Source organism: Lipotes vexillifer, unplaced genomic scaffold, assembly GCF_000442215.2.
Source record: "Lipotes vexillifer unplaced genomic scaffold, Lipotes_vexillifer_v1.1 scaffold1691, whole genome shotgun sequence".
Classification (NCBI taxonomy): Eukaryota; Metazoa; Chordata; class Mammalia; order Artiodactyla; family Lipotidae; genus Lipotes; species Lipotes vexillifer.
Window position 1 is genome coordinate 1,733,621 of NW_006789046.1, and position 22,464 is coordinate 1,756,084.

Below are 22,464 nucleotides of genomic sequence, written 5' to 3' on the forward strand. Positions count from 1 at the left end.
CCTACACTAAAAGTCCAGGATAGTAAAGACTTCTTGAATAAGTTCAAAGAATACAAATGTAAATAGGCATATGCCATATACATAATGGAGGAAAATAGCAATTACGAAGTGTGTCGGTGAGGAAAACTGGAGTTTCACTATCTATCTATTTAGAAAAACAGTAAAGCTAAATCCCTACCTCAGGCCACACATAAAAATAATTGGTTAACAAAACAAATGTAATATATAAAACTATAAAAGCACAGGAAAAAACATGGGAGAATATTTTATAACCTTGGGATAAGACTCTTATAGGTATATTTTTCCTAAAGAGTCCTTGGAAACTTCTGTAGGAAAATTCTGTCAGATTTGGCTTCATAAAATTAAAGATAGAGCATTTGTAACATAACAGATAAAAAATTAAGAAAAAGACAAATAGCCCAAAAGAAAAATAATCATAAGATATCAAGAGGCAATTTGGAGGAAGATATACAAATGGCTGATAATATTTTCAGCCTCACCAGTAAACAGGAAAATACAAGCAAAAATGAGATACCATTTTTGGGCCATTAGATTGGTAAAAATATAAAAGACGAATAATGTCCAATGTTGGGTATTCTTATACACTATACATTGGCGTAGCTTTTTCTATCAAATTTAAAATGCACATCTCTCTGACGTAGGAGGTCCACTTGTTATAATGAGAATATATGACTTTTTTGCAATCGGTAATGGTAAATCAGCAGGAAACCAATTTCTGCAGTAACATAAGAATGATTTTCACGTCTGTGGAAGATCTCAGGAGACGTGGCAGAATGTTGTGTGTGTGCCTCGCTCAGCAGTCTTACAAGCCTGTACCTCCACGCAGGGTTGAAATTCTCCGCGGTCTTGGGGTTCTTTAGCTTCAAGACCATCATTTCGTGAAGTTCCAGGAGGAAGGCATCCAGGCCAACCTGATTCAGGAAGGTGTTGAGCAGCTTAGCATTTTCAGGGCTGAGATCAACTTTGTACCTTGGACTGATTTCCCCAAATGGCTCCTGGAATGAAATAAGAACACATGACACATGGAAGCCTGGGAAGGGAGCGTGCGGCTCCTTTGGTCCAGGTGGACAGGAAGAGGCCAGACTCACTTTTCTCAGTCGAAGCAGATGTTCAGACTTGTGGGCAGAGAGGAACTGCCAGAGGGAGATGGTGTGTTTTAACTGGCATCTGTTTAAGGCCTGAAAGAGAACAGAACTCCTGAATAGGAGGTGCTGTTTTCACTTGGCCCTGCACTGATTCCACCGCCCTCACTACAGAGGCACCTCTGCTTCGTCCACTAAGTCCCTGCCTTATCTCCAGAACGTCTCTGAAAGCCCTCTCCCCACTGCAACATCTTGGGGTCCACCAGCGGCATGCAGTTTGCAGGCACGCCTCCACATATTTGTGGCACTGAGTCTAGATCTTTAAGTTCCAAGCACATGTCCGCCTTTCCCACCAGTGTGTTCTGATTACACTGTGGACTGGCTGGGGGAGGGGGTGTCCTTGCCTCTCCTCCTTTTCAGGGGCTGCTTAGATCAGTACTCCCTGGGTGGTGTATCCCAGTAGGAAGTGGGGAGACGAAGGAGGGGGACAATGCTGATTTCCTTTGGAGAGAGGCTGACATGAGACCCACCTTTGAAACCTGTGAGGCCTGATCACCCATCTGCAGCATGTCTTGGATATACACATTTAAGTGCATGTCTGGATCCCCCCCAGCTGTGCTCAGAAACCCCAACGTGACTTCTGTGGCAGACAGAGCTTCACAGGCATCGCTGTAGGACTGCAGTTGTCCTCTGATGGCACTGATGGCCACGTTGGGGAGGGGGCTCTAGGAAGTCAAAAGCAGGATAGAGTTCATGGCTGGGGCTTCCTGTGCACTGCTACTTGATAAGAGCGCTTACCTTCTTCACTGCTAAGGCCACAAAATGGGACAGACTCTCTAACTTAAACAGCAGTAGGACTTCCCTGGTGGCGCAGTGGTTAAGAATCCACCTGCCAATGCAGGGGACACGGGTTCAATCCCTGGTCTGGGAAGATCCCGCATGCCATGGAGCAACTAAGCCCGTGCGCCACAAATACTGAGCCTGAGCGCCGCAACTACTGAAGGCTACGTGCCTAGAGCCTGTGCTCCACAACAAGAGAAGCCACCGCAATGAGAAGTGACATGAGGAACCCAGCCTGGCCTTTGTGGCCAAGCAGATACTGTCACATAGAATACTGTGGCCTGCAGGCTGCCGGGGGAAGTAGGTCCTGAGGACCTCCCAATGGGACACTGAGAACAGACTGAATGAGGGGGCACTCTGCTAACAGGGAGAGCAGAGTGAATTAAAAGCAGCCTTGAGGGCTTCCCTGGTGGCGCACTGGTTGAGAGTCCGCCTGCCGATGCAGGGGACGCAGGTTCGTGCCCCGGTCTGGGAGGATCCCATATGCCGCGGAGCAGCTGCTCCGCAATGGGAGAGGCCACAACAGTGAGAGTAGCCCCTGCTCACCACAACTATAGTAAGCCTGCACGCAGCAACAAAGACCCAAAGCAGCCAAAAAAACCCACAAAAAAACCCCAAAACAGCAGTAGTTAACACTTGGTGCTTGTTAAGTGTCAGCAGTATTTAGGTATGTTACAGAAAGAGAGATGAACTCACTGAATCCTCAAATCAACTTTGTGAAGATATGCATATGGACATATACATACATACAAACCACACACACATATACATCACACCCCCCCACACACACACACAACACACATAAACCAGAAAAGCAGGAATAAATAAAACTCTCTGAACCTTTTGCATCAGCATACACAGTCATGACCTCATTGCTAAAAAACTACAAGCACAAGATTTCAATCTGTTTATACTCAACAAGAAAACTGCTGCTGATCTGCTGTCCTGCTTGCCATCTGGAAAGAGCACTGGGCTCTGAACGCAGGGAGGCCCTGAAACTCTTTGGCGCTCATGGCAAATGCCCGGAGTGAGGGTGGAAGAGTCCTAACATGGATGGAAACACTCTGATAAGACAGAGGCACATGCAAATAAGATTGATCATCATCACCTGTGGCATTTTGTTCTTGATGTCCATGAAGAGATGTTCATAGTTCCAGTCACGTCTGTACACCAGAGTGGGTATTCCCTAAAGTGAGAAAGGAAAAAGTCTTTGGAAATGGAATCCACTGTGGAGGTTTCCATCAAATGACAATATATGCTTGAGCAGAAACTCAAATGTAGTCCCATGCTATTCAGCGCATCACCAGGCAAAGCAGGCAGCTCCTTGTTGCCACGTGATGTCCGTGTTTAACCCATAATCTATGGAAACAGTGACATGAGGAACCCAGCCTGGCCTTTGTGGCCAAGCAGATACTGTCACATAGAATACTGTGGCCTGCAGGCTGCCGGGGGAAGTAGGTCCTGAGGACCTCCCAATGGGACACTGAGAACAGACTGAATGAGGGGGCACTCTGCTAACAGGGAGAGCAGAGTGAATTAAAAGCAGCCTTGAGGGCTTCCCTGGTGGCGCACTGGTTGAGAGTCCGCCTGCCGAAAAAAAAAAAAAAAAAAAAGCAGCCTTGAGCTCAAACAGTTCACAGTTTAACTATGGGCAGGGAAGGAGCATAAATATACTGAAGAACCATACCCTTGACTGGACCTGGAAGGAGCAAGTACAGCCCAGGTAAAGAACAGATGGGGAAGTGCAGGGTGCATTCAGGGGAGGGAGAGTGATCCAGTATGTGAGGTTATGGGGTTCAACGTGGGGAACTGGCTGGAGACAGGGTAGGGCAAGGCCACAGGGCCTTTTGTGCCACATGCGCATCAAGGTTATCCAACAGGGTGGTGGGATGCAGATCTGGATGTAAGAAATGTGGGCTAAAGAGCCTGAAGGCAGGGACGAGTTGGGAGCTACCACAGCAGTGGAACTTAAGCAGTGGGCTCTGGTGGTGAAACGGGGGTGCCGGATGACAGACTGTGTGTGCAGACTAAAGGAAAAGGGGGAAAACAATGAGGTTTTGGTGGTGCCATTAATTATGGCATAGAAATCTGGACGATGAGTCCATTGAGACCTGTAGACACCCTTGGGGTAATGAAGTGTGGATCCAGATGCACAGACAGCTCCGGAGAGCTGGAGAGCCGTCAGCCCCGATGGCAGGGGTGGTCATGGACACTGGGGGTGTGGAAGAAGGGTCCATTGGTCCCTCCTCACTTTGAAACCACTGTGATCAAAGCCACACTCAGGGCAACTTTTGCAAAACAGACACACCGACCACATAAATACAGCAGGTCAGCCTTGCCTTAAGGGTTAGCCTGGGCTTGCCCTGCAGGAAGCGGCTGATGATCTGGCGCTGGATCTTCTCCAGGTCAAACTCCTGCAAGGTCTCCCCGCCCTGCTCCACGTGGTACTGGCAGTTGGAGAGAATTAGTGGAATCAAGTCCCGCTCCACTTCGTAGCTGATGACGTGCAGGTCGGTGACCTCGGAGGCATCGACGGAGTAGCTGGGGGACAGATACATAGAGCTCAGCACTCCAGTCATGGCCTGGTGATATGGAGTCAGCTCCTGTCTGATGTTGCCACAAGCTGTGCAGGTGAAGGGACATGCAAATCTGTGACACTTGTGAGGGTGGCCAAAGGGTATCTGTTCGAGAAGGACCTGAAGCCTGGCTCGCTGTCCCCAGGCTTGGGGACCCTGCTTCCCTGCTTGTGCCACCTCAGAAACGACTTCCTGGGCTGAAAGGGCGTCCCCTGCTGCGGGCCTGCAGGCTCACCTGTTGTCTTCCTTGGAGAACTTGTCTACTGCGTAGACAATTTCGTTGTGCAAGTTAATCAAGTAGCTGACTAAGGTGGTGGAGCAGAGGCCCCGGCCCTGGCGGCGCGGCAGGATGACTTCAAAGTCAGTGTCCAGATCAAGGTTGCAGCTGCAGTAGTCTTTAGGTAGCTTGATCTCACCTTTAAACGACAGAGGGACAGTCACCTCCCTGCTGTTTCTTTCACAGCATCAGGACTGGGAGCCCACCCCGGTGGGAGCGGGAGCAACGCAGAAGCCACCTCAACAGAACAGAACAGAGCTGGGAACCAGGCGTGCTTTTGCTTCCCATCTCTATTTTATGTGCTGATAAGTTTCAAATGTTCTCAACTCCTGTTTGATAGCGTATTTATAGACTCAAGAGGACTGAGGGTTTGCTCTTCCTGATATGTTATGCACTCATCTCAGACACCCCACCAAGACTCCTCAGATCCAGCATTAGATGCACACAGCGTGGCACTGTGCAGATGTGGAACAAGAAGAGTTAGGCTGCAGAGAAAGGGCCTTCAGAGAGGTGCTCCTATAATGTTTAGTGTTAAAGGGGATCTGACACTTTACCATTGGTCTCCAGCGATCGCCTCAGCTTGTTCCACGTCGACAGAAAGATAATGATTCTGTTGGAGGATAACTGCTTCAGCCCATCTGTCAAACAGAACACTTGTTAGAACTCCGAGATAACACCTACCCCGTCTAGGTCAAACCAACAGAGTTACTTGCTCTTTGACCCCTACCTTCATGCCATCACCAACACGTTCTAAATGCTGTTTAAACTAAAGCTGAGTTTGAGGAACCAGAGAGGGCGGTGCTTGTCTGTTGCAGCAAAAGCCTCTAATGTGTCCCAGGGATTCACAGCACCTACTGCCTTGTGCTACAAGCTTAGGGTACAGAGCACACATTAGCCCTGAACTGGAGACTCCGAGTTGGACTGATCCTTTTGAACCACAACATGGATCGTCCTGACCCCCTATGAGAGCAGAGACCTACCTGAATTGTGACTGCTAATGAAACTTTTGATGGATCTGTATTCAACTTCTGAAACATTCTGGAATCGTTTCACTAGATTCCTTTGCAGGGCCAGAATCTCAGGCAAGAATTTCACCAGTCTCAGTTCTGCTTCCTAGAGAAGGGAAGACCGCCAGGAACACTCTTTAATGTACGGGGGGAAACAGACTTCAAGGCTGGCTCAGGACGTGTATTTGTAGTTTAATCTGGTCAACGTGCCATTTTACATGATGACACATAATGATACTTGAGAATGGGGAACAGGCCACAGCATTCTTTCAGCAAGTACCTAGTGACTGCCTACAACGTGTTGGCCAGTGTTCTCCTACCCTCTGGAGGTTGGGGAGCAAACCCGTAGGGCCGACACATCAAATGTGTTTGCCAGAAGCTGATGAAAGAGAGCAGCCTCTTGAGCCATGAGATGGGCTAGGCGTGGAGGGGAGCTGCTGAGACCAAGAAGACCAAGCTTTTAGGCAATGATGCTTGGCGCTATTCCGGTGTCGTTCTAAAGACCTAGGACCGAAGCTTCTTCAGTTTAATGGACCTGTGCACATCAGTGACAGATCACAGTATTAACACAATGGCCTCCCACTGGGAGTTCATTTTCATTAACGGACCCACAGAAATTCCTGAGTCATCTTACTTCTTCCTAGACTGCATATATTGGTCCATGGAGGGAAATGATTAGAAAATCTATTGTAGAGAATACAAGTTCAAATGGATTAAAGTTAGGAACTGTGTGTAATTCTGGTTCTAAAAGATATGACACACACTTTACTGCTCTCCTCCCCATAATCCCACCACCACCCTCACTCTGAATGGTTCAGGAACAGGGAAGATTCTTCGTTCGTTTGATTTTTGGCTGTGCATCCTCAACTCGAGTTATTTTATTCAACAGACACTCACTGGTGACTAACTGCTCCAGGCACTGGGGGCAGGGGTGAAGATGAAAAGACAAAGGAAACATTTTCATTGTATTCTTTCTTGCTGAGTGATTGGGAGAGACCCTCCTGGCCCTCAAGTTCTTTACAGATACCTGCTAATTTCAACTCGTGTACATATTTCACCTGTGACTTTATGTTTCAAATAACTCATACAGATTGATATGTCTAGAGATCTCTGCTCTATCCCTGAGTCTTCTGCCAGAGACATTCTATTCAAAAATCAAAGTAGTCTGATGGCTGTCCCATCCTTAGGACTAATCAGACTAAATGAGAGTGGGGCCTTCAGGTCTCCAGGGGACATGTAGGCAGCATTCACGGCGAGGCAGCCTTACCTTCTGTAGGAACTTCCAAAGGATGGGCACTGTTTCTTTGCCATTCTTCTGCTCCACAATGTGCTGGAGGTGCTCAATGGTGATCCTTCTCCTGCAGCTCCACATCTTAGAGCAGTGAACCACGCTATTCTGGGGCAGGTGGGGCAGGAAGCCCACCGGATCACCGTACACGATTTTGGCCACAGGGTTGGAGCTGATGCGCTCATCTTGGCTGATTCGAGTGTTCAACGCCAGGAGGGTTTTATCTAGATGCTAGGTAAGGAAAGCGACATGGGATCTGGAAATGAGATGCTACTGCAGACAGGCTGGACACGTAGTGACCTTACCAGTGGGCAGATTCAGGGACCCGCCCTCCTCGTTTTAGCCCGTAATCAAATATTCATATTTGACATCTTTTATTATAATTTATGTGATCCTTATTTGTAGGTTTTTGTCTTCCCAAACAGAATAAGTCTCAGAGACCTATATTTAATTCATTCATTCATTCATTCATTCATTTATTGATCTTGCCACACAGCATGTGGGATCTTAGTTCCCCGACCAGGGATCAAACCTGTGCCCCCTGCAGTGGAAGGCAAGGTCTTAACCACTGGACCGACAGGGAATTCCTCAGAGACCTTTATTTTATTACCATTATTTTACTTGATGACTTCTATTTCCTGATGGGCCTAGTTACTCTCAGTAACATTCTTATCTGACAGGGTTTATTCCTCTGCCTCTTGCTCTCACATTCTGCTGTAAAAAGTAACGGAGAGAAAACTACTGCCTGCACTTTCTGAACTCCCAGTAATTCCTCAAGCTGACACACTGACCAGCCTTGGGAGGGGACAGGATGGGGTGGGGTCAACAGGAGGGTGGGGTGACTGGATAGAGAACACCTAAATCTGTGGCTTAGCCTAGGGCTTCAATAAGGGACACTTCCAGAAGGGACAACAGACCGAGCACTCAGTACAGGCCCAGGAAACACGCTCCCACACTTTCCCAAAGTAGCCCTGTAGCTATGCATCACTTTACCTTTAGTTCAGGCAGAATAATAGTCTCAACAAGCTTTTCCCAGCTGTTCCTCTTTTCTCTGGTTGACAATTCTGCGTCAAAATTTAAAGACCCTACAAAGAAAAATGTGTCTGTTACCAAGAAACAAAAGCAGTCTGCATAAACACTAGATAAATGTTAAATTGAAATAATGCTCCTTTCGGGGGTGGGGGCGGGTATATCTTCCTAAATTAATCTCAGCATTTAAAAACGGTTCCTGCTGCTACCACCAACCTCATGATCTTCATGAAGAAACTTAGAACTCTAAAAACTCTAACCCACATAATTATCATCTTAAAACCATTCTGAACAAAATTACTGAAAGGACAGTACTTTAAACCAGAAGCCCAGGGGCAAAATAATGGTGGCCAGTGGTAGCACCAGCTGCCTCAGCTGCTGCCACCTGGGCTTGAGAATGGAGGTGGGACCCTGTGGATGCCCGCGTGATGCAGAGTGCTGTGGAAACCGTTGGCATGCTTCTAGAATTTGATCACTTTGTCAGTATGATACTGGGTGAGCTTACCTAGTTTGAAATTGCACTAGAATGAGAGGCTTAAAATAAAATAAAGGTTTGCTAAATGGAAAATATATACTGATGTTGGTTTCTGGCAAAAAAGCTCCTGAAGTGGGAATGGATTTTCTTGTGAAGTAGCAGAACTTTTTATTGCTTTGTTTTTATTTTAAATAACATTGTCATTACAGTGGTAATTTTAAAAGACTTTTGCAGATAAGCAAAAAGAAAACAAAACTGTTCTTAATTCCACCACTCAGAGATAACCCTCTTACTAACTTGTCTTACAGACCTTTCTGTGTGGATTTTAAAATAGAAAAATCAGCTTAGCGAACATAATAGATAGCCTGCTTTTTCATGTAACAAATTATGGACACGTACATATATTAAGTCAGCCCACAACGCAGTATTTTTTAGGAAAAGCAGATGCTGCCCCCCCCCAGGACAGATGTACAAAGAGACCAAGCTCCAAGCACTTATCAAACATTAGTCTCTCTGACGGTGATGTTTCTTTAACACACATCACCTGTTTGGGACGACAACAATATGTTCCCCACACAGAGGGTAAACTACAGCCTGAGGCTGACTTTTGAAACTTAAGCCTCCCCGGTACACCGGCATTTAACACTCTGAGCGCACCCAGCAGGGGATCAATGAAAGGGCCTCCCCTCCCCCACTCTCTGGAAGGTGCGTGTCTTCCTGCTTCCCCTTCCTCTCCCTCTGGGGTCAGGACGAGTGCGCTGCTTCCTCTGCTGGCTGTGCCCCACGCCCCTCGGCCCCATGCCCGGCTCCTCACTGTGGCCCTGCTCTCTGAGGAGGTGGCTGAGGACAAGATGCACCACACTGGCGGTCTCGTCTGCACTCCTCCCCAGCATCTTCATTAACTGCTCCAGGTCTCTCTGGATATGCTGCAGCAGAAACCCTACTGGATCCCTCACCGGAGGTTTAATGATGTTCATCAGAGCCTGTGGGGGCAAGGGGACAAAATGACAAGCAAGATCTTGTTTGTGGAGGAGATGGCAAGTTCAGGAGAGGTCAGGAGGGGTGAAGAACCAGCCCCGAGCCAGAGCAGAGTCTCCAGAAGGGATGTCAGTGTGATTCAAACGGCAGTGGCGAGAGAAGGCTCAGGAGCAGAAATCACCACAGTCTGAAAACAAGTGCCTTCTATACCCTCAGCGTGAAATAAAGAATTTTCAAAGCCTGAACTTTTTGCTATCGTGGTTAATTAACTTAGAGGAAATGCAGCCTGTTCTCTTTCTTCCCCAGAGCTGCAGCAAAGACAGGTAAAATCATGGTTATTTTAGCCTCTCCATTCCCAGGTATGGACCAGAGACATAGAGCTGTTCATTAAAAACTGATTTTACATAATCTGACAAGTAGTTCCCCCTTACCACCATAGACCACAGTGAGAAAAATTAGGATACGTGAATTTTATATTATGTTTTGCATTAGGTAACAATGACATATTTGAAATCCACAAGTGGCTAGAACTTATTTTTTTCAACTATTTTAAATAATTTATTAAACATTTTAAATGATTTATTAAAATTTAAAAGTCAAAGTACAAATTATAAGAATGACAATTAAAAATTCAGACCAAGATAGTTTTAATGCTAAATTTTTAAATTCAATTTTGATTTTAATTAAACCTTCTAAAATATTTTCAGGGCTTCCCTGGTGGTGGAGTGGATAAGAATCTGCCTGCCAATGCAGGGGACACAGGTTCGAGCCCTGGTCTGGGAAGATCCCATATGCCGCGGAGCAACTAAGCCCGTGCACCACAACTACCGAGCCTGCACTCTAGAGCCCGTGAGCCACAACTAGTGAGTCCACGCACCACAACTACTGAAGCCCACGTGCCTAGAGCCCGTGCTCCGCAACAAGAGAAGCCACCGCAATTAGAAGCCCGTGCACCACAACGAAGAGTAGCCCCCGCTCGCCACAACTAGAGAAAGCCCTGGCGCAGCAATGAAGACCCAACACAGCCAAAAATAAATAAATAAATAAAAATTTAAAAATAAGTAAATAAAAAATAAAGTATTTTCATATTAAGTGCTTTAATTCTAATGTTCAATATCCATCTAATTGTCAAAGTAAAGAATTGGTATCATATACAGTTAGCTTGAGGTCATATTGATATCACCCTGCTGGTTATCTTTAACAATTATTTCCTTTTTTAAACTTTCAACGAGTTACTTTTAGAATAAACCTTATGCCTTCTATGGAAAACAAAAAAGAATTCATACCAGGCTTCAACATGTTTCATCCGGACCTACATGCACTAATAAATGTAAGCTAATAAGATTTGTTTTATATTGTAAAGCATCCCTTGTGTGTTACTATTGCCAATAATATTCTAATGAATGAGAACACCTAGAACCACAGATTGGACCTTCAAAGAGGAGTAAGAAAACAGTTACTTATTTCTACCAAGTATCCTAGCTCAGGATACTTAGTTATCAGAGAAGCAGTACATTCATACTCTCTGAAAGGAAGGAGTGGACAAATTCATTTATCTCTTTTCCCTCACCCAAGCACTCTGCCACTCAGATCTTCCCCATACTCCATGAATAGTTGCGCCTCTGATGTCAGCAAGGGCACGACACACAAACCTCACAGCATTCAAACCTAGGAAGCAGTCTTGTGTTTCAAGGGGCAAAATCAGAGAACTCTGGAGCGGGAAAGGGGTTAGTCACAATGAAACCAAGCAGGACCCTGCAGGGCCTTCCCAAGAACTGGTTAGGACTTTTTAGACAAAAGGATTCACTGTGAAAAAAATTACTGTAGAAACTAAACACATCGTTGGGCAGTACAATGCTCTACCTGGGGACTTTGGGTGGCTCCCCAAAGCATAGCCAAATGAGTGAGTAGCCGGATGAGAAGGAAGACCACTGGGGACAGCTCTCGGTCAGATACCATGGCCTCGCCTCTCAGTGGTGGGTTTCCCAGCACGTGGCCAGTCTGAGTTCTGTCCATCTCGTTTCTGGAAAGGACAAGAGAAGACAGGGTGAAGGTTGAAGATGACCATTTCTTCTCAGCTCTGGGGGCACACTTCCCATTCTTAGGACCTGGAGACCAGGTTCAGAGTTTTGAAGAAAACAATGTTAAATTACATATTCTACTAAGCCTAGACTACTTTCCTATATTAGAAGATTTTTTTTTTTCTGCGCGGGGCCACACCATGCGGCATGCGGAACTTCCCTGACCAGGGATTGAACCCATGCCCCCTGCAGTGGAAACGTGGCATCTTAACCACTGGAACACCAGAGAAGTCCTAGACCACTGTCCTAAGAGTCTTCTTCTTTATAGACTGACCTTTCTGGCTGACTAAAAGCCCACAACAGTGTAAAGTGGCTGTTTGTGAAACTAGTGGTTGCCAGTGGGGAGAGGGAAGGGAGGAGGGGCAGTATAACGGTAGGGCATCAAGAGGTACAAACTATTATTATTATTATTTTCTGGCGGTACGCGGGCCTCTCACTGTTGTGGCCTCTCCTGTTGCAGAGCACAGGCTCCGGACGCGCAGGCTCAGCGGCCATGGCTCACGGGCCTAGCCGCTCCGCGGCATGTGGGATCTTCCCGGACCGGGGCACAAACCCGTGTCCCCTGCATCGGCAGGTGGACTCTTAACCACTGCGCCACCAGGGAAGCCCAAGAGGTACAAACTATTATGTATAAAATAAGCTACAAGGATATATTGTACAATACAGAGAAGATAGCCAATATTTTATAATAACTATAAACGGAGTATAACCTTTAAAATTGTGAATCACTAGATTGTACACCTATAACTTATATAATATTGTACATCAACTATACTTCAATTAAAAAATAATAACTTTGAAGGACTTCCCTGGTGGTGCAGTGGTTAAGAATCCGCCTGCCAATGCAGGGTACACGGGTTCAATCCCTGGTCCGGGAAGATCCCACATGCCGCGGAGCAACTAAGCCTGTGCGCCACAAATACTGAGCCCGCGCATCACAACTACTGAAGCCCGCACACCTGGAGCCCGTGCTCCACAACAAGAGAAGCCACTGCAATGAGAAGCCCACGCACCGCAATGAGGAGTAGCCCCCGCTCGCCACAATTAGAGAAAGCCCACGTGCAGCAACGAAGAACCAACACAGCCAAAAAAAAAAAAAAAAAAAAAAAATTTGAAAGCATAAAAAACTGGCTGTTTGTGCTAGTCCTGGGGCCATGTGTCAGGATGGAGGTCTGGACCCGCTTCTTCCACTGAATCATTGTGGAGAATCGGGGCAGCAGGCAGGCAAAGGACAGTCAGAGTTTGGAATAGCTGACATTACCATGGGAATATGTACACACTGTTCTCCTTTTTTCAAATCAAAAACTGGGATCCAAGGTCTGGCAAAGGATTTGGCATCACACCCAGATGGGAGGTATAGTGTGATGGGTACATTCAGTTGCAGAGCTACTGGAGATTCTAAGACATTCTCATAGTTTATGGAGATAACAGATTAGCATATTTTAAACTGTAACAGCACTAAAAGAACTAGAATATATGATGAACATAGAGAGGTCACACCTCCTATTAAGGGAGCATGTATAACCATACTCATCTCATGAGCAAGTGTGGGATCATGAGATCAGATTTTTAGCTGGATTCTGAAGTATTTGATAAGATTGACTATGTCTCCTCTATTTTTCTGGGAAAAAAAAGAGTAAGCTAAGAGAGTTTATAAGTGGCAAACTTAAATGTGCCTCTGAAATTGGTCACCTGTTTATGTCAAGCAATTTCTACAGGGGTTGTGCCCAAGATTCAAATGGAAGACATCTGAATTAACAAGTATTAACAAGTATTAACGCGTGGTCTGCTTTGCATTAAGAGCCCAGTCAGCCAATGACTGAATGACCACAGGGACCTTGGCGTTGATATCAACAAGACCCAGGTCCAAATGTACAATAGTAATTGATACTATATTTAGTACTGATTTATCAGCTGGAACAGAAACAGCCCCAAAACCCATGGTTTGACTACTTAGAAAGGAGATAAAATCTTACATACTTGATAGCATGAAATCCATCCTCTGGTTTGTGATCAATCCCTCCAACTGGAGCACCACAGTCAATACAAAAGCTCTGTTCCATCGGCAAGCCACACTAGGATAAACACAAATGCGACCCCAGCTCAGTTTGGACAAATGCCATCGTGCAAATGAGCACATACTTACCACAGGAGGTAGCGGACGCCACTACGATTGCTTCCTTTAGCCTATGTGTGTGTCAGGTGGGGCTACAGGAGCCCTGGGAGACAGGGCAGGCACTCCATGCCAACTGTGTTGTATGTGGGCAAATATAGACTTTTAAAAAATAGAGACAATTTAAGTTTTATTCCTAAATAGTCACTTTATAGACAAATATATAAAATTCAATCCTCCTTTCTCATATTCATCACTGTTTTCCATTCATTCCCCCACCTATCACACTGGCCTTACTGCTTCACTATCTAACACCAGGAATACTATAGCAGCTTCCAAACTCATTTCCCTAACGCCATTTGGACTTTTTTATTTTTAAAAAATGTAACCATATGATTCACTACTTCCAAAGGCTCATTCTTCAAAATCAGATTGTGTGCTACTATATACACTGAATAACAGTCTATTACAAACCAAACCAGTATCAGATTCCCAGACCACAGAATTTCAGGAGCAGTTTTAGGAAGAATCTATTTTAATCCTGTTTCACAGACAAGGAAGTGAGAAGCTCAGAAAGATAAAGTGCATATATCAGGTTTATCCTCCAGGTCGCTTATTTATTTATTAAATAACATTTGTCTGTTTCAATTCAATAGCCTGTTCTGAGCAAGTATGGATGACACTCTGAAGGGCCCTGGTTGATGCTTTGGGATTCAGAGGTGAACAATACACAGATCTTCCCCCAACGGGCTTACAAGATATGTGTCTCGTTTTCCTATCCTTTGGTATCTAGACCCTATCTCCTCCCTGGGATAGTAATCCAGCCTACGGTCTAGTCAACACTTTGTTGTCACATAAAGACCCATGTCACTGATCTTGTGCTGCAGTGACCAGGAAGGACGGCCGGCAGTGGTTCCTATCCTGCAGTTTTGTCTTTCAAGGGACATTTGGCAATGTATGGAGGCAGTTTTGTTTGTCACACTGTGTGAGATGGGATACTACTGCCATCTGGTGAGTTGAAGCCAGGAATGCTTCTAAACCTCCAACAATGCCCAGGCCAGCCCCACAATAAGGCATTATGTCCACAGGGCTGAGACTGAGAAACCCTGGCTGGAAAACCTTAGTACCATTTGGATGTTTAGTCATAATACCTAGAATAGCCGGCAAAATGAGTCTATGTTCTCCCGAAAGGTCCAGACCCTCATTATCCATCCTCCTCCTCCACAGCTCCCCTCCTCAGACCTGGAGGAACACACATTTTGAACCCCCCAAACCCTACCCTGAATACCAAGACTCACCTCGCCTACAGAGCACGCGTGACCATTGGGACATGCTGTTAAAAGAACAAGACACATGTTGGCTGATGAGGTTTCACCTAATGACCCGCGCTTAAAAGGGAAAGCTAACTCCCTCCTCTCTGGTCTAACCAAATGCTGACGTGGACTTGATGTCCCAAGCACGTTACCAGAAATCTTGAACTTTGCTAGATATTAGGACTCACTAGATATTTGACACATACCAGGAGCTCACTGGTATCACTGAAAAATAATGTCTGTGTTTAATTTCACAAAGCAAAGAGAAACTAGATTACAGGTTCATACCAGGGGTTACTTTTGGAGGCGGGGTGGATAGTATTTTATACCCTCCTATTCACTCTCTTTGATTTTTTTCTTTTTGCTCTAAGCAGGTTTTATAACAACTTTAAAACTAGTTTTAAAAGATTATCTACTCAAGGCAACAGCAAAATGTACATAAAGTCATGGGTTATATTATTTTCTCCTTCAGTTCTATATTTCTAAAAGAACTATCTTTGGGTCAAAACCGTGGCTGTATTGTGAGCTGGCCCTTGACTGAGCCTCTCATGTGGTTCCCAGCACCCCCTTCTCCCCAAAGGGCATATTCCAGGGAACAGAAGTGCACCCTTAAAAGACCCTCTCCCTGTGACTAAGAAAAAAATAATCTGGCTCATCCACAGTCAGCAGGGTACCAGTTCCTGCAAGCTGTTCATGTTCTGCAAAGGCAACCACGGCAGAAGGAGGCAGGCACGTTAGGACCTTCAGGGACAAACCCGTGGACCCCAATTCTATAACAATGTCTCATGTGGTTTTAGGATGCTCTTCAAAGCTCAGGAGTGGGATTCCACCTCAGGCCAACACTTACTGTACCACTGGACTTTTTCCAGACCCATCCACTTCCTAGCTTGAGCAAGCAAGTCTTCAGGCATCGTTGGAAGAAAGGCATTCTGAAAAGTCAAAAGAGCGGGGCTGGCTTTAGCTAAGTGAGCATATCAACGGGCTGTCACTGATAAGCAAGAGGCCTAGAGTAAGAATGTGACCTTGATTTTCTTTCTTCTTGACCTAAAAAACTCTATGAAGAACACAGAACAGCTCCCTGTGAGATAACAAAGGGCAAGGCAAGTTTTTCACCATCATTGTGGACTGAAGGGTCAAGTGAGACAGAGGCAGATGGAGAATCTAGAAGATAAACAGGTTCAACAGTTTCTGAGGTACCGGCTGGGTCTCTAAAGTTTTTCCTGTGAATGCGGATGCAATCATATCCCAATCTTACCGCCATGAGGTCTGGGGAGAAGGCCAAATTCTTTAGGGGTTCCAAGACTTTGCTTTGTCCACAGAGAAGGATGGTTGCAACATGAATAGCCATTTCTATTACTGTCCCTTCAAGGCTGTTGTCCCCAGGACCCATCCTCAGCAGGGGTAGTTCATTGTTCACAAGGGCTATTGCAAAACGTCTGATATCAGGAGACAAGGTCTTTCTTTCCTCAATGAATTTCTCCATAGCCTCACATTGCTGACAGGAAAGGAATTAAAATACAACAAAGCAGAATATCATGTGAATAGTGAGAGAAAACCAAAGGTTTGCTCTTATGTCACTCATACATTTTTGACTGCAAATACCTATCAAATATCAGGGTTAAGGGGAATTTCCTGGTGGTCCAGTGGTTAGAACTTGGTGCTTTCACTGCTGCAGGTGCAGGTTCAATCCCTGATTGGGGAACTAAGATCCCCGCAAGGCGAGTGGGGCAGCCAAAAATAAATAAATAATAGATAAAGTTTTTTGCATTAAAATAACTTTGATTTTTTTTTTTTTTTTTTTTTTTTTTTTCGGTGTCCTGCCCCAAATCCAACAGTGCTTACAACAGGCTACAAACTTTACTTGGTAATTGCTTTGTTCCTTATAAGTTTGTTTTATAAGGTCAAGTTCTAACACCCTTTTACTCCTCACCAACAAACTGGTTCAGCTGGTTTTAGAAAACATTTGGATCCCCACAGCTTAATTTCTGCTGGAATTATACTCCATCAGATTGCAGCTTAATTCATTTCATTAAAGGTTACTACTAGTTTAAACTGTTTCACTGGAGCTATGCTTTAGAAATGTTTTTAAATCATCTGGTTTTTTTTTTTTTTTTTTAAATCAAGGTTAGGATGGCTAAATGGTTGCTGTTTGAAGGGAAACTATCTGGAGAAGAGAATTCTCCTCTACAAACACAGAAACCACAAACCCAAGCACTAGTTTTCATAATTTTGGAAAACATTATCTTATGTTCTTGACTGTGTCTTAACTGTTACTCTAAAAGCTTTGGATGAAACAGAAAGTAGTTGCTCCACGTAAGAAGGCTGGAAACCCCAATCCTAGAATTTTAAAAATTTGGGGCATAACTGGTCTTTGCGACTTTCACCTCTATTCAAAAAGTCCCTCCAAATTATGAGACTATGAACACAGCCCTAAAGGCTGATACTCACCTGTGGCTTAGGATGGAGGTTTGCACTGTGGGACCTGTACAAAGTCGTGAGCTCTCTAAAAAGTGCTAACATTAGGTGGGTGGCCTGCTGAGTTGTGGGGCTCCTGCAGGCCTGAAAAAGCAAGGATATCAAGTGAGACTTTAAAAAAATCTAGCTAAAAAAAAAAAAAAAAAAAAATCTAGCTCAGGGCCAGAATCCCATGTGATTCGTATATGAATACGGAATGAGATCAGCCCTTAAGCCTTGGAGAGGTTGAGGGAGCCTTTCCCAAGAGCCTGGGCGCCTGGGACCCTGCACCTCAAGGACCATCTTCTGGAAAAACAACTGTTCATAAACATCCTCGTACTAAACTCAATGCATATTTATGAGATAGCTTACGACAGAAGTAACAGAGGCCACCATCTGTTCTCCTTCTCACTACTTGACTGGTCCTAGACACTTTTCCTGATCACAGGTAAGATACTTATTTCCTCTTTTCCCAGCAAAATGCCAGGGTAAACAAGGACTCAAAAAGGAAACATGACCAGAACAATTGAAAGATTAGATTCTAAAAACCCTGTATCTATTAAAATAAACACATGCATACGCCTCTATGGGAATTATGAGGCTACACAGATACAGGTTTTGCTTCCTTTGCCATCACATGTCAGAGCAGAAGAATCTTGGAGGAAGTGACTTTTTAGCAGGGTCTCAAAGGAAGTAATGGACATAAATGAATCAGAAAGGAGGTGCCGGGGGCCTCGTGCAAACCCACCACCCCAAATCAACCACTGATACTCCCCTGTTCGCCAGGCAAGCCTGTGAGGCCGTGAGCATAAGACTTCTGATGAAGCATGGCACCCTGCGGGGCCTCTTTCGCTCCATCATTTGACACCAACAAGACAAGACTTAGGCTCTGAGGGGCCACCGTGTACGCAGAGCAGTCCCCCAGTCCAACATACCTCCAGAGCAGTCTCAATGGCCAGGGGCTTGCACTCCAGAATGGCTTTGCCCAGTGCATCGCGGAGAGCCTTGTAGCTGTCCCCATGCACCAGATACTGATCCATCTGGCCTGTATGATCCTTCTGCAACCCCAGAAACACAGGGGTTAATCATGGTGGGGACAGTGTTAGGAATGCTTAGGAAAGAACCTTCTTGATAGGTAAAGGAACCAGGCAATCATAAGAGGTTTAAAGGCAGCTGAACCCGGTTTCTGGGTCCAGACTGAGGCATGACATCCCACTGCTGTTTGGGAAGCAACTCCTCAATAGATGAAGAGCGGGGAGTGGGTGAAAATCTGGGGGAGGTGATCTTGTGGCTGCTTTCCTTCTGCACTCAGAGTAGAGCACCAGAGGACTTTAATACGTTAGCCCTGAGCTCCAGTTGGGAGCAAACAAAAAGCCAGGATTTTTAGTGCCATTTTTGTAACTCCAGAACAGTAAAAATTCATTCATTTCTGAGCACTAGGAAAGGACCACTGAGCAGCCCTGAAGCCAAAATGGCTGCAACTCTGTCATCCTTAGTCCTTTCCTATCTCGCCTGCCAAGGATAAAAAGGGCTTATTCTGAAAGCTGAAGGATTTTTTTTAAAATATTTATTTATTTATCTGGTTGTGCCGGGTCTTAGTTGTGGTATGCAGATTCTTAGTTGCGGCATGCATGTAGGATCTAGCTCCCTGACTAGGGATCGAACACGGGCCCCCTGCATTGGGAGCATGGAGTCCTCACCACTGCATCACCAAGGAAATCCCTGGCTGAATGACTTTTAATCTGCTAAAAGCTAAAGCCACAGAATCATTCTTTTGCTTTCCCTGTGTCAAACTCTATCAGAAGTGATGCCTCCATATGCTGTGCAGGTAGGTGACAAACACATCACACATACACACGCACGCACACACATATCTTTCCCCTAGGCAGGCGGTCTAAACATGATCACGAGCTGGGTCAATCAACTGAAGCACAGAGACAGAGGAGAAGACCAGAACAGATGAGCGCATTTTCCGTGATGGGTGTGGGAGAAGGTCAGGGAGGAATGGAGGAGCAGCAGCCCCGCTCCTGGGGTTGGGGGGCGGGCAGTGGAGCTGAGACAGCACATGGGCTGCTGGGACCACCCTTCTTACCTGCTGTGCAATGACTCCCCTGGGAAACACCCAGTGGGCCGGATGGCCCTGTCTGGAGAGGCTCTGCACAAACTCCATCCCCTGCTGGCTAGTGAGCTTCCTCACCAGGTATACTCGGTACCAGTCATTCTGGACCCGGGCACAGAAGTGCTCCACCTGCCGCAGGTAGCGACGCTTCTCCTCCGCCATCTCTGCAGAGCCAACGAGAAAGGCTGAGTGACGGCTGAGGGTACTTGTTAGTTAACTGTCTGGAACAGAGGCTAGTAAGACCTCCGGGGCCTCCCCTTTAGGAATTAACAGTGAAAGAACTAATCTAGAAGAAAGGAGACACGGTACAGACCAGTATTACTCCGAGAACCAGCTTCCCACACTTCCTGAATTTCTAAATCATGGGGGCTCCTGGCCTGTGGTCAAGAAAGTTTGGGAAGAAGACCTGCCTGAGCCGTCCTGAAGCTCAGAGAGGATCTCAGAAGCCTTGTCAAGACAGAGGCGGATGCGGGCCATCTCCTGCAGGTACTCCACCGAGGCCTCGCCAGCGGGCTCTTGGCTGCATCCCACTGGTCGGTACATCTTAAGGAACTGGCCTTCCTCTCTTAGGTATTTCGATTCATCACTTATGAAGAAAGTATTATTCTTCTCATGTATTGAATCCTAGGGAACATAGAACCAGAAAGAAAGGATATTATTCTTTTTTATTTGTAAGTCTCCCACCTTCGAAATTTCCACAGTGTGGTCGTGGAGAATGCAGGAAGGATAAAGAACAGTGTTGTGGGTTTGAGTGTACATTTTTTGAATCATGGAAAACTAATACCCCTTTTTATTTTAGGGACAAGAAGGAGGGGAAAAAGAAAAGCTATGATGAAAATTTTTTTTGCCTATGAAAAAATCTAATATTATTTTTTCATATGCATTGTACGATTTTTGGAAGTAACAAAAATATGAATAAAAATTAAAAGTATTCACAATCTCACCACCTGGACACAACTTTGGTGGCATATTCTTCTATGCTTCCCCCCCCCGCCCACGCACATGCACATAAATGCCAATATATACAACTGCTGAGGGCAGAAGCAACGTTTTTGAAACTTTTTTTCTCCTGCATGGAGCAGAGCATCTGTTAATGTTACCACCTAATTTATATTCTGTAAATTTTCAGAAAAACACTATTCCATCACATAAACCACATGGTTTGGAGAGTTTGAAAAAGAAATGCAGGGAGGTGATAATCAGCTTACCTCCAGGCAGTTGCTAAAGAGCACATACAATTCAGCTTTATCTTCAGCCAGGAACGGTTTCTTTTCTAACTGGGACAAATAAGCCTGAATATAATCCTTCACGTCACGGAAGCTATGGAAGAAGAAATATTATACCTGGTTAGTTCAGGCCTGGAAACTCATTTTGCCAAAAAAAAAAAAAAAAAAAAAAAAAAAAGGTATGTATGTATCTATGTATCTGCCTGTTATCCATCCCCCCCTTCCTGTATAATTTTATATATATATATATATATATATATATATATATATATATATACACATACATACGTGTGTACGTATAGTTTGTAACACGATTTTATGAAGAATATTCTAGCACCAACTTGGAGGAATATAAAATTCCCTATTTTAGACCAGCTGTTCTCAAACTTTTTGGCTCCAGGACTCCTTTACAGACTTAAAAATTATTGAGAACCTCAGAGAGCTTTTGTTTCTGTGGATTACATCTATTGATATTTACAGTATTCGAAATTAAAACTGAAAAAATTTGAAAATACTTATCAATTCATTCAAAATAACCATACTAAACTCATTACATATTAAGATAAATAATATTTTTAAAAAGCTTTTCCAAAATAAAAATTCATTAGTAAGAAGAGGGGTACTGTTTTTCATTCCTGCAAATCTCTTTAACACCTGGCTTAACAGAAGTTCACTAGATTCTCAAATCTGCTTCTGCTTCTAATTGGTTGCACTATACTGAGTTATATGAGGAAAAATCTGGTCTCACACATTGTGTAGCTGGAAAAGGGAGAAATATTTTAGTAGCCTTTTCAGGTAACTGTGAATATTCTCCTTTGACACTACACCAAAACTTGATAAATGATAATTTCTAAAGGTTAGTTGCAATGTGCAATCTGAAACCCTATCAATGCACTTTTCATAGTCAATTACATTAAAATCAAATGGTCTGCCTTGCACTTCAAATGGATTTCTTTTTGATCAATGCAAAATTCTCTGACATCAAGCATCAGTCACTTCAAAAATACCGGTTCACTGAGCTGTGCAGATCTGGCAAATGTTGACACATTTTTATTTTACAATATATTTTTAAAAACCTCACATTCATTATCATCAAAAGGTCTGTAAGTATTAGAAAGCTGACAGGCTCCTGGTGGAGGATACAAGTTTTCCAAATTTTTATTTTAAGTTTTTTTAAATGTATTTATTTTTTTGGCCACACTGCATGGCTTGCAGGATCTTAGTTCCCCAACCAGGGACTGAACCCAGGCCCTTGGCAATGAAAGGGTAGAGCCCTAACCACTGGGCCACCAGGGAATTCCCGCCAAAATTCTAACATTTGCTTAAAAGCTTGAACTTTATCATTAGCAACAAAACCATCAGTTCTCTTCCTTGATGTGACAGGCTCACATCCCTTGGCTTCAAGAAAACACCTGCCAAATGCCCAAGTCTGAATAAGTGTTTGTCAGTCATTCTTACAAGTACAAGTGGTATTCCACAAAAAAAGCAGCCAAGTTAGCATGTAACTCAAAAACCGCATGAGTGGTTCTCCTTGAGATAACCCTGTACCTTGGTGTGCAGCCGGAGTGCTTTGTGTGTATCTCTC

General features: G+C 44.7%; 1 protein-coding gene across 1 annotated transcript in view; it reads right to left on the reverse strand.

Annotated features, from left to right (window-relative positions):
* Positions 1 to 22,464, reverse strand: part of RNF213 (ring finger protein 213) — a 110,490-nt gene that overhangs the window by 606 nt on the left and 87,420 nt on the right. The window contains exons 49-69 of the mRNA XM_007462341.1: positions 20,862 to 20,973; positions 20,064 to 20,277; positions 19,627 to 19,817; positions 18,470 to 18,592; positions 17,529 to 17,639; positions 16,336 to 16,575; positions 15,928 to 16,009; positions 15,066 to 15,100; positions 13,635 to 13,729; positions 11,437 to 11,596; positions 9,410 to 9,578; positions 8,085 to 8,176; positions 7,071 to 7,322; positions 5,777 to 5,909; positions 5,351 to 5,434; positions 4,755 to 4,935; positions 4,283 to 4,484; positions 3,052 to 3,129; positions 1,634 to 1,828; positions 1,110 to 1,199; positions 838 to 1,016 (exon numbers count right to left, since the gene is read on the reverse strand). Of these exons, the coding sequence (XP_007462403.1) occupies positions 838 to 1,016; positions 1,110 to 1,199; positions 1,634 to 1,828; positions 3,052 to 3,129; positions 4,283 to 4,484; positions 4,755 to 4,935; positions 5,351 to 5,434; positions 5,777 to 5,909; positions 7,071 to 7,322; positions 8,085 to 8,176; positions 9,410 to 9,578; positions 11,437 to 11,596; positions 13,635 to 13,729; positions 15,066 to 15,100; positions 15,928 to 16,009; positions 16,336 to 16,575; positions 17,529 to 17,639; positions 18,470 to 18,592; positions 19,627 to 19,817; positions 20,064 to 20,277; positions 20,862 to 20,973 (3,018 nt within the window). The remainder of the gene's footprint in view (positions 1 to 837; positions 1,017 to 1,109; positions 1,200 to 1,633; positions 1,829 to 3,051; positions 3,130 to 4,282; positions 4,485 to 4,754; positions 4,936 to 5,350; positions 5,435 to 5,776; positions 5,910 to 7,070; positions 7,323 to 8,084; positions 8,177 to 9,409; positions 9,579 to 11,436; positions 11,597 to 13,634; positions 13,730 to 15,065; positions 15,101 to 15,927; positions 16,010 to 16,335; positions 16,576 to 17,528; positions 17,640 to 18,469; positions 18,593 to 19,626; positions 19,818 to 20,063; positions 20,278 to 20,861; positions 20,974 to 22,464) is intronic.